General features: G+C 37.8%; 1 protein-coding gene across 5 annotated transcripts in view; it reads left to right on the forward strand.

Annotated features, from left to right (window-relative positions):
• UACA (uveal autoantigen with coiled-coil domains and ankyrin repeats) overlaps positions 1-11,389 on the forward strand; it is a 109,763-nt gene extending 98,374 nt beyond the window's left edge. For all 5 annotated transcript variants that reach the window (XM_049706916.1, XM_033439977.2, XM_033439976.2 and 2 more), the window contains 4 exons: positions 332-3,070; positions 4,855-5,007; positions 7,078-7,143; positions 9,657-11,389. In XM_049706916.1, the coding sequence (XP_049562873.1) occupies positions 332-3,070; positions 4,855-5,007; positions 7,078-7,143; positions 9,657-9,728 (3,030 nt within the window). In that variant the 3' untranslated portion in view covers positions 9,729-11,389. The remainder of the gene's footprint in view (positions 1-331; positions 3,071-4,854; positions 5,008-7,077; positions 7,144-9,656) is intronic.
• The last annotated feature ends 1,207 nt before the right edge of the window (positions 11,390-12,596 follow it).

Here is a 12,596-nt window from a genome sequence, read left to right on the forward strand (position 1 = left end):
AACAACAGTACACTGGAGTTAACATTGAGGGAACTTAGAAGTCAATATATGTTATTAGAAAATAATATTCTGTGGAATTATTTGCAGATGTAAAATTGTGAAAGCCTTGTTTTTACTCAAGGGTTCTGATGACTTTCTTCAGAATTTGAAGTTCTAAGCACATTATGTGCCATAAAACATAGAAATAGTAAATGTATGTTGATAAAGTTGATATTCATGTGTGGGTAGGTATTACCAATGGTAAGTTTGGTAAATAAGTTTGGTAAGTAAGTAAGTGTCTTCTTTAGGCTTTTGGAATTGATATTTTATTTTATTATTATTATTTTTGCAGTGTACTTCCACAGGTATGCCAGCCCATATGCAAAGCAGATCTATGTTAAGACCACTAGAACTGGCCTTACCTAATCAAACCTCATATTCAGAAAATGAAATTTTAAAGAAAGAATTAGAAGCAATGAGAACTTTCTGTGATTCTGCAAAACAAGACAGACTCAAGCTCCAAAATGAACTGGCTCACAAGGTGGCAGAGTGCAAAGCCTTAGCACTGGAATGTGAAAGGGTCAAAGAGGATTCAGATGAGCAGATAAAGCAACTAGAAGACGCCTTGAAAGATGTTCAGAAGAGAATGTATGAGTCAGAAGGTAAAGTGAAACAAATGCAGACACATTTTCTTGCCCTGAAAGAGCACCTAACAAGCGACGCAGCTACTGGGAACCACAGACTGACAGAAGAACTGAAGGATCAGTTGAAAGACATGAAAGTGAAATATGAAGGTGCGTCTGCAGAAGTGGGGAAATTAAGAAACCAAATCAAACAAAATGAGATGTTAGTTGAAGAGTTTAAGAGGGATGAAGGCAAGCTAATGGAAGAGACTAAGCGACTGCAGAAGGAATTGAGCATGTGTGAACTGGAGCGAGAGAAGAGAGGGAGAAAGGTCACCGAGATGGAAGGCCAGTTAAAGGACTTGTCATCCAAGCTGGCCCTTTCCATTCCGGCAGAGAAATTTGAAAACATGAAGAGCTTGTTGTCAAATGAAGTAAATGAGAAGGCAAAAAAATTAATAGAGATGGAAAGGGAATATGAAAGATCACTTAGCGAAATTAGACCGTTAAAGAGAGAACTTGAGAATTTGAAGGCCAAACTGGCTCAGCAGGTCAAGCCGGAAGAACATGAGCAGCTCAAGAGCAGATTAGAGCAAAAGTCAGGAGAACTTGGGAAGAGAATCAGTGAGTTAACGTCGAAAAATCAGACACTACAGAAGGAGATCGAAAAGGTCTATCTGGATAATAAGCTCCTCAACCAACAAGTGCATAACTTAACGACTGAAATGAAAAATCATTACGTCCCTTTAAAAGTAAGTGAAGAAATGAAAAAGTCACGTGATGTAATTGTTGATGATTTGAATAAAAAGCTTTCAGATGTGACACACAAATACACAGAAAAGAAGTTGGAAATGGAGAAATTGCTGATGGAAAATGCCAGTTTAAGTAAGAACGTTAGCCACCTGGAAACTGTGTTCATACCTCCAGAGAAACACGAAAAAGAGATAATGGCCCTGAAATCTAATATTGTTGAACTTAAGAAGCAGCTATCTGAACTTGATAAAAAATGTGGTGATGACCAAGAGAAAATATATTCGCTCACATCTGAAAACACTGACTTGAAAAAGATAATGAGTAATCAGTATGTGCCAGTGAAAACCCACGAAGAGATTAAAACTGCTTTGAGTAGCACATTGGATAAAACCAGCAGAGAATTAGTAGACGTGAAGAAGAAGTGTGAAGATATAAATCAAGAATTTGTGAAAATAAAAGATGAGAATGAAATATTAAAAAGAAACCTGGAGAACACTCAGAACCAAATAAAAGCTGAGTACATAAGCCTAAGAGAGCACGAGGAAAAGATGAGTGCTGTGAGGAAGAGCATGAAGAAGGTCCAGGACAACAGTGCCGAAATATTGGCTAACTACAAAAAAGGCCAGGAGGAGATTGTAACACTGCATGCCGAGATCGAGGCCCAGAAAAGGGAACTTGACACAATACAAGAATGCATCAAGCTAAAATATGCCCCAATTATCAGCTTTGAAGAGTGTGAGAGAAAATTTAAAGCTACCGAGAAAGAACTAAAAGAACAGTTATCCGAGCAGACACAAAAGTATCACATCAGCGAAGAAGAGGCCAAGAAGTGCAAGCAAGAAAACGACAAGTTAAAGAAGGAGATCCTCACTCTTCAGAAGGATCTAAAGGATAAAAATGTTCTTGTTGAGAATTCTCATGAAATGGAAAGAGCATTAAGCAGAAAAACAGAAGAGCTGAACAGACAGTTAAAAGACCTGTTGCAGAAATACACAGAGGTAAAGAACGAGAAAGAGAAGCTGGTGGAGGAAAATGCCAAGCAGACCTCTGAGATGCTTGCAGCACAAACTCTTTTGCAGAAACAGCATGTTCCACTGGAACAGGTTGAGGCCCTGAAAAAGTCTCTTAATGGCACAATTGAGATGCTTAAGGAAGAACTGAAGAGTAAGCAAAGGTGTTATGAGAAAGAGCAGCAGACAGTGACCCAACTGCGGCAGATGCTGGAGAATCAGAAGAACTCCTCTGTGCCCCTGGCAGAGCATCTGCAGATTAAGGAAGCATTTGAGAAAGAAGTTGGAATCATAAAAGCTAGCTTGAGAGAAAAGGAAGAAGAGAGCCAAAACAAAACCAAAGAGGTCTCCAAACTCCAGTCTGAGATTCAGAATACGAAACAAGCATTAAAAAAATTAGAGACTAGGGAGGTGGTTGATTTGTCTAAATATAAAGCAACGAAAAGTGATTTGGAGACACAGATTTCCAACTTAAATGAAAAATTGGCCAATCTGAATAGGAAGTATGAGGAAGTATGTGAGGAGGTTTTGCATGCCAAAAAGAAGGAACTGTCTGCAAAAGATGAGAAGGAATTGCTCCATTTCAGCATTGAGCAAGAAATCAAGGATCAGCAGGAACGATGCGATAAGTCCTTAACAACAATCACAGAGTTACAGAGAAGAATACAGGAATCCGCCAAACAGATCGAAGCTAAAGATAATAAGGTAATAATAATACTTTAGGTAAGCATGTCTTGGTGTTGGAAACCCCAGAGCAGAACTGCCAGAGTAGAATAGGACTCTTTACCATAGCACTCCACAAGACAAGTTTACAAAAGCATTAACAAAGTGACCATTAAATGCCACCTTTTTAGTTTGACTATGAGTATGCAAAAAAAAAAAAAAAAAGAATTGGAGTTGACAAAAAGGTAAAGTCACACAAACAAAAATCAAAAGTAGTTTTCCTTTTGTTTCCTCAACTGGTACAGCCAAGAATTGAGGTAAGATGGGGAAACTCAAGATTCACTTGCCTCAAAAATGAATGGTCAAAACCCAGTGGGTTTTAAGGTACCTAAAGAATGGTGAGGGAGAGGAGGAAAAAATACTGTGTTTCTGGGCTGTGAGAAACTAAGGATGCTGCAGAGCTCACCAGACTTGATCTTGGCACTCACCCATACCAGTAAATTGAGCCCTCCAACTCATTGTACATCCTTTCCCCGTATCTTCCTACAGACAGAATATCTTGCCCCTCCTTTATACCTGCTTAAATCCTCTACATTCCTTAATGCCCACTTCATCACTTAACCCTCCTTCCTAAAGCCTTCATTGGCCAATCTAGCCTACAGTAAACTGTTCCTCTTCCAAAATGCATGTTGTATTTTGGTTTTGCCATCCATTTACAACATATATATTACCGTGTCAGAATGATGTGGTTGGGACTTCCCTGGTGGTCCAGTGGTTAACACTCCACGCTCCCAATGCAGGGGGCCTGGGTTCAATCCCTGGTCAGGGAACTAGATCCCACATGCCACAACTAAATATCCCACCCGTGTGCCGCAACTAAGACCCGGCACTGCCAAATAAATAAATATTTTTTAAAAAAATGATGTGGTTAGTCTGTCCAACTAGTTTTTTTTGCAGTATGTGGGCCTCTCACTGTTGTGGCCTCTCCCGTTGCGGAGCACAGGCTCCGGACGCGCAGGCCCAGCGGCCATGGCTCACAGACCCAGCCGCTCCGCGGCATGTGGGATCTTCCCGGACCGGGGCATGAACCCGTGTCCCCTGCATCGGCAGGCGGACTCTCAACCACTGTGCCACCAGGGAAGCCCTTTCCAACTAGTTTTTAAGAGCAGGTTCATAACTTATGTTTCCATCTTATCATTCATTCTCATGGTACAATTTACAGAATAGGTGCTCAATAATATTTTCAGTACTGGTAGTTGAATAAAGTATGTACTATGAAGATGAGAAATCAGGGAGATTGAGTTCAGTTTTACCCATTCAACAAATAATTATTAAATGCCTTCTACCTGCAAGGTACTATGCTTAATGCTGGGGATGTAGTGACAAGTGAAAGCAGACACAGCCCCAGCCCTCCTCAGTGGACAGGTACAAGTACTGACTTTCTGACATGGCTGCTCATATGACCCAGAATTTTAGTGCTCTCAGCTTTGTGGAAGTCAGTTATGAATATAATGTATAATTATAATAGCAAGTTATTAATATCTACTTACAATTGTCGCTATTTATTAAGCATATACTACATACCAAACATGTATTTATGATTTCATTTAATTTTCTTAACTATGAAAGGTTTTCCCCTTACTGAGAGGAAATTATATATTGCACATACTGTTGATAACAATCTTGACAGCGTTCATTCCTCAACTTTCTGGTATATAAAGATAAATTTTGTGTCTCAAGGAATGAGTTCTGTGTAAAGATGTTCATTGTAAGTGAATAAGTGACTAATACATGTTTCTCCCACAACTCCTTTGTTTTTTTATAAGATAACTGAACTGCTCAGCGATGTGGAAGGACTAAAACAAGCACTCAGTGGCCTTTCCCAGCTCACCTGCGCGAGCAGGGGTCCCAGTAAGAGGCAGAGTCAGCTGATTGGCAGTCTGCAGCACCAGGTCAAGTCCCTGCAGCAGCAGCTGGCGGTGAGTAACCGGGGCCTGTAGGGCTTCGTGCTGATCTGTGCAGGGTCTCGTTTGTTTGTTGGTGAAATCTCATTTAGAAACCAGATTGATCTTCGGCTATGTTCAGATCCAAGAATGTAATCATTTTTGCTAATAGTTACTTATACTAATGATATAATATCATTTTTTGTGTGCTTACTGTATACCAGGCACTACACTAAACATTTTACATACTTGATATTTAAACTTGATCTTCACAATCCTACAAGGTTTTATCCCCCCTATTTAATTCTTAAGGAAACAAAGATGAAAATATGCCTGGGGTCATACAGCTAGGATTTAATCCTGGGACTTGCTGACTCCAAAATCTGATAGCTTTCCAACTGTAGCACACTCTCTAAAATATTGGTCCACTAAACTGAAGGAAGTTTTTTTAATAGTCTTTTATCCTTATGAATGAAGGTAGGCATTCCTATGGTTTTATACATTATATCCTTACATATTAAGAGAAAACATCTGTGTATATATATTCATATAGATACCTATATGGATATGTACCTCCTTTATATATTAAAAGAAAGCATCTGGATTAAGAAGCTGAAGTTGGGATCTCAGTTCTAAGCCCTGCCACTTAAAAGAGAGTGACATGGAACATTCCTCTTAACCCTTGGCTTCCTCATCCATAAAAATAGGATAATATGAACTGATTGTTTGTTTGCTTTTTTAATTGGATGAGCTATGGGGCTAAGTAAAACATAGCCCAACCAAATGTAAATTGTTGGGTAATATTTTCCTATTCTATAGAAGTTTGTCATGAGTTATTTTTGAATAGAAGAAAGTTATTTTTTAAAGTGTTCATTTTATGACACCGTTGCCCTACAGATTAATGATGACGTATTACTGATTTGGATCTTATCGAAAGGATATGGTAGTCTCTTCAGTATTCAGAAATATGTTTATTATGTTCATGGCACTATGCTAAGTACTGTCAGGGATAAAGAGAGTGTACAGTTCCTGTCCCCAAGGAGTTCTGGGCAGTTAGGCAAAATATAGATCCATGAAAAGTAAAATAACGAGACAAAAAATATCAAATATAGAACTAAGAATATGATCCCAGATTCTAAGTGATATGAATTCCCAGGAAGGAAAGATTACTGATGTGGTGGGAGCTGGTTTCAAAGAGGAAGGGAGTACCTGGCCGGAACTTGTAGATAGATGGTGTTCGGGTAGGTGGAAGGAAAATAGAGACTCTCCCTGGCAAAGGAAATAGTGTGAAGGAAGGCATGGAGGTGGAATCAAGTGGCATGCCCCAGGGGTAGTAAAAGGCTGCTCAGCCTGGCTAGGCATGGGAGCTGTGTTTGAGGTCAAGTTGTAGAGACTGTTGAGAATCAAGCTGATGAGTTTGATTTCTCTCTTATATCTAATGAGGTGTCACCCAAGGTTTTTGAGTCAAAAGTGATGCGAGGAAAGAGCTACCTCAGTCTTGGAAGCATGAAAAGGAATAAAGTCTAGAGACAGAGGATGAGATGGGAAGTTTCTGCAATAATCCAAAGCATAAGTTGATAAGTATTTGGGTAATTCATGGCATTAGATATGAACTCAGGCAATAATTTCATGTTACCTAGGGTAAGTGCATTGCTTTCACTGTGAATGTTCCCACACATTCTTTAGAAAAGTTTATACTATTGTTATGCAATGGAATTTTGCATCTGGTGGGTCCAAGGTGGTTTGTTTTAAGAAGTAGCAGGAGCACTTTAATAATACTACCGTGTAGGGCTTCCCTGGTGGCGCAGTGGTTGAGAGTCCGCCTGCCGATGCAGGGGACACGGGTTCGTGCCCCGGTCTGGGAAGATCCCACATGCCGCGGAGCGGCTGGGCCCGTGAGCCATGGCCGCTGAGCCTGTGCGTCCAGAGCCTGTGCTCCGCAACGGTAGAGGCCACAACAGTGAGAGGCCCGCGTACCGCAAAAAAAAAAATAGTACTACTACCGTGTAGAAGCATCAAGCCTGAGGACAGCATTGTCACAAGCCTTCATGTGGTTGAAAATGTGAATGCTGATATTCTGATCTGTCCATCTTTCCACACTTGTAGGATGCTGACAGACAGCACCAAGAAGTAATTGCAATTTATCGGACACACCTTCTTAGTGCTGCACAGGTAAAGAAGAACTACTCCTTTGGCTAGGATATTGTTTCAGAGAAAATAATTTTTTATTTTCCAGTAAATTTATGTGAAAGTCATTGATGTTTAAAGTAGTTGAACCCCCATATGCTTATTTTAAAATTGTTTCTTTTAATCATGGCTTGCATTATCTCCCAGAGAAATTTACAAAGCTGTATGGCAACACAGCATCTTAAATTTAGTGTTGTCTCCATCTGCTTGTCATTCATTTTATAGACAGTTTGGCAACATGTGATGGCAGCACACGTTAATGGTATTGCTAGCTGGAGATGATGCCTTGACATCCACACATGTCTGTTAGCTAAAAGAGGAGAGTAGGAAGGACTTCATTGTTTCTTGGTAGCTCAGGAGTGTTTCTTTGAAAGGTAGAGAATACCAAAAAAGTGCAAAAATGACAAGTAAAATGTGCACAGAATTTTAATAATTTAAGAAAAAAGTGGTTCTGCTAGAATATCAATAATATTTATTTGTTGAGCCTTAATCTCAGTGAAGCAGAAGACTACGAATTGCCCTCTTTGGGGGGTGTAATGAGAAAGCTATTAAAAAAAATCACACTAAGAAACATGTTTAACATATGAAGGATTTTATATTTAATGCTCTAGAAACCCTGTGATCAGCATCTCCAAAATTCTCAGATTCTGGGGGGAAGACAATCGAGACAATGTTAGAATGGCAAGTGAGATGTAATAGAAATTGTTTAGGATTTGAAGTGTCCACACTGAAAAAAAAAAAGGTGTTGAGAGAAAACTTCAGAGATCATTTAAAAAAAAAAGAAAGAAAAAACTAGGTTAAATAATAAAAAGGAAAAGATTTTGCGATATCAAATTCTTGAAATAAAAGAGCCTGCCTTTTCTATAGGAGATGAGGGGGAAACCAATGTAAAAGAATGAATGATATGATAAAGCATCTTTGGCTACTTTCTTTTTAGTAGATAGACGATAAGCTGGGGTTTGAAAGTATATTATTATTGCAATTATTCAAAACTATTGACGGGCGGCAGAATGGGGAGTTCTTTGGAGGGAAAACAGTAGAAAAGTGTAGAAGATCTGTGTTAGTGAGGGTGAGGAACTCACTTGGCTCTGATACTGGCCAAGGGGGGAACAGCATACTCTTGCTGAAAGACCGCAAACTGACAAGGCTTTCAACTTTTTTTCATGTATGCTTCTGAAATTCAAAATTATTTTCCACTGACTCCTAATGAAACATAACAAAAGCAATTGGCATCTGAAATAGTCTTGCCTTCTGGCATCATAAAGTTAACTAAGAAATTCAGTTTAGTCAACTATGGCTAATGTTTGGAATTTAAACATCCTGCTGTTATAGAAACAGATTTTGGAAGCAAAACTTTTTATATTAATAGGAACTGTTATGCTGAAACCCATTCAAGTGCTCAAGCAAAGAAAAAGGGAAGGGGGGGTGTTTTAAGCCCACCATACTGACTTGCATTTAATCAACCTCTTGCCGTCTTTTTAACTTTAAAGTGTCTCTTTCTAAATTTAAGCGGATAAACATTCATGTAAAAAGGTCTCAACCTAACCAGTAAAGGAGGAAATGCAAATAAACAAGGAGGTACCATTTTTCAATTCTGGGATGGGCAAATTTTAAACAAGATGATAGTCTGTAGCATTGGCCAGGGCATTGTGGGAAATGGGCATTTATACCCTGCTGGTGGGAGTGTAAATCGTTATTATCTCTATACAGGGATATTTGTAGTACTTAGCAAAATTTAAAAATTGAGTCTGCTTTTTTGGCCTAGCAATTTCTTCCCTAGGAATCTGCCCATAAAGATTGGAAACCCCATAAGTGCCCATCATTAGGAGGATGAATAAAGAAATTATGATACATCCATACAGTGGAATATTACACAACAATTTAAAATAATTAAGGCAGGGAATTCCCTGGCGGTCCAGTGGTTAAGACTCGGGCTTTCACTGCCGTGGACCTGGGTTCGATCCCTGGTTGGGGAACTAGGATCCCACAAGCCGTGCGGTGTGGCCAATCAATCAATAAAATAATTAAGGCAATAACTAGGTGAAAGGGCAAGTTGCAAAATAATATATATGATCCTGTTTATGTAAAAAAGATAAATATGGGTATTTTTCATTAGTTACTTTTCTAATAAAAAAAATAAAACTCAGCAGAAGCAAAAAAAAATTTCCTTTTAGTTTACTTTGCTCATCTGTAACTTATGCTACCCCTATCGTCTGAGCCATTATGTAAAAAAAAGAAAGAGGTTTGTCCGTCTCTTCTCTGATAATAGATGTTAAGAGCAACTGATGTGCACTACTTTTAAATTGATTTTCTCTATTTCTATGGTAGAGCTCTACTCTGTTTTCCAATAAAACCTTTAGAATATCACCACGATGGTGAGGATTTAGCATTTGGTGAATCACAACCAACAAGGTTCTATTATAAAGCCCTTGTCTTTAGAATTTGTGTGTAAATGAAGATGACATAAAATATTTCTCCCCTTTCTTCTTTCTCCCAAGGGTCACATGGATGAAGATGTGCAGGCGGCCTTACTCCAGATCATACAGATGCGGCAAGGGCTTGTGTGCTAGCATCAGCACCCACCAGCCGATGCTGGCTTTCCCTGCTGGTGCTGAGCATTCTGTGTGCAACTCCATGGCCTTTCTGGACCTCACTTTCCCTCAGCTTTCCCTGCTGGTGCTAGTATAATTAAAATAAAGTATATTTTGATCCATTAGTAGGTTTTTAACTTAGACAAATACGTTACTGAGTTTTTCAATATCAGTTCAAATCTTATATTCTTTATACGTTAATTTTACAATTAGATAAACAACATAACACTTTGCCTTGGATTGGCTACTTATTTTTAATTGATTGAGTACTCAATAAAACATGAGTCATATGAGTGGGTCCATATGAAGAGGGATTAGGCTGAAATAATTATTAAAGTTTTCTTCCAGAGAAATTAATTGGGTTGGTAGCAACTTTTAAGTGGATCAAGAGATCTTTCAGATGTTCAGTCAAGCCATGAGACCTAATGCAGTTTCAAGGAATGCATGGTAACTTGGCTGGCCAAGTTCCATTTTTATTAAAGTAACTTAATGAGTGCTTTTGACTTCTTTTGGAGGTACAGATATTTTTTCTCTCTACACTAGTAAGTATTATGCCTTTTAAAATAAATTTCTTTTCACAAATGGTTTGCAGTGCTAAATTACATTTAGGCTAAGAACAGGCAAGGGTGGAATATATCAGGAATTTATAATAAAATTTCCTCATAATCTCCGCAGCGGTATCTTAATTTTCACTTGTAATGACTTTTCTTTTTACAGTATGAAGAGAACTATGATAAATGGTATACTGGATTTTTCAAAGTGTCAAAAATGTTAGACTTTTTTTAGTAATTACTCTGACATTTGCTACTGTAGTAGCAAAGCACTCATTATATATTCATCCTCCAAATGTTTTGTACTTATTTATAGGAAAATTGCACTAATGAGATTAATAATGTGAAATGCATTTTTTTTTGCAAAATTAGCATTAGAAAATTGATTTTAGAAGACAGATCTTTAAGGTTTTAGACAAAAGTGCAATAACATTGTAAACTGTAAGAATATAGATAGCAAGAAAATAATGAAATTGGGCATGTTTATAGTAAATATTATAACCAACCATTTTTATTAACTACATCTCATTAAGGAAAGTTTATATGTTTTGTTATTTTATTAATATTTTATTTACAGTTCAGATTGAAAATGACTAATTTGACTGTTAGCAAATAAACTAAACAAATGAATCATTGCAGCCAAGCTTTTTAAATTGCAAAATGTGCCTTAGCAATAATCTTTGAGCATCCTGAACCAGATTTTTGATCCCATTTTTGTGTAATAACAAGGACAAAGAACCATCAAAATATCAATAACTTATTCCACCAAAGAATAAGCCATTGTGTTTCTTCAGTATAGAAACAGAAGCGAAAAGTCAGAAACGGATTTCTTTTGAATTCTTTAGGTAGGTATATACAATAAACAATGTTTGGATTCTTTAATTTTTATATTTAATGTTGTCCTTCAGCATGAGCTCTGTGTCATGAGTTTTAGGTCACCTATTGAAGCTCTAGAGTAGAGAAGTTCTTAACTGAATACTTACATTTCAGTGTTATATTTTCCTTATTAAGGGTGGGAAGGGAACCCCTATATGGGTTTATATATGTTTTATTTTGTCGTCAACCATCAATAAAATGTTTTCTGTGAAATATTGTTTTGAACATCTTGTAAGAGATTTACACGGTAAACCAGTCCATTTGCTATTTTTGGAGAATTTGGGGGAGAGAATGATAGAATGCAAAGTATAGATGATGACACCCATTTTCAGTTAGCTATGTAGAATGCAATATCAAGTAACCTTGAATTAATCCCATTTTCTCATTCACTCACCTTTGGGTCAAAGGCAGAGCTTGCATGTACAACACTGAAGGCGAAAGCTTCTTAGATAGTTAACAAATGGAACATGCACAATGGGTGATGCTGGTTTCTTTGCTATTCTGTATTCAGGAAGACTATGAAGTCTGAACTTAGGCCAAGAGGAAAATCAGTTGTCTAAGATGTGAGTGCTGTCTGAAAGAATCACTGAATTCCTTTTGGAGCGCAGTCCTTTGTTGAAAGCTTTATTACTATTGGTTGCTTGTTTTTTTTTTCTTATCATTCCCGCTTCATCAGAAAATCTCATTCCTTTTGATAGAGGGTCAGTGTTATAAAGAACTATTAAAATAAAACCAAATATTAATTCAATGAACATCTTAAAATTTAATACAGTGACTCTAATCACTAGCTACACCTGTGCTATTCTAAAATTCCAGATGAATTTAGCTTAATCTTTCTTATAGCTTGTTTTTTATTTAAACCTTTCCTCTTGACCCTAACCAACATTATACAGTTTAAATTTTTCTATTATTCTAAATGCATTGGATAATCGCTGCTTTAAAAATCTTGTAGCTTTAGAACATGAGCACTTTTTTCCCCCAGTGTTATCCAGTTTTCTTCTAACAAGGACCTAAATATTGTTCTCATACACGAGCTTCTTATCTACTGAGAACGTGGTTCATGTTTTCAGTCCACTTGTTTCAAAGAAGAAAAGGGAAGAGTTTCAAATTAATTTTTGGTGTCCATGATGACTAGATACATCAGTGCCTGCTTACACTAATGCCAAGTGGGAAGTAGTAGTGGTTACAAGCTTCTTTTGACATCTGCTTCACCATGGTGGAAGAAAACTGCTTCTTGATGCCTCTTTATTTTCCTCGTCACTGGATTCTGCAACCTTGTGGTGATCCTTTTTCATCTTACAAGTTCTGTGCATCAAAGTCATGGCGGTACCTCTGGCACCAAAATAAGGATTGAAAGAGAATTGCCTGTGATAATCATGCAAAATGTGGTTGCACATGTCTGGCAGGGGAAGAAGAACCT

This window comes from Orcinus orca, chromosome 2 (genome assembly GCF_937001465.1).
Source record: "Orcinus orca chromosome 2, mOrcOrc1.1, whole genome shotgun sequence".
In the NCBI taxonomy this organism is placed as follows: domain Eukaryota; kingdom Metazoa; phylum Chordata; class Mammalia; order Artiodactyla; family Delphinidae; genus Orcinus; species Orcinus orca.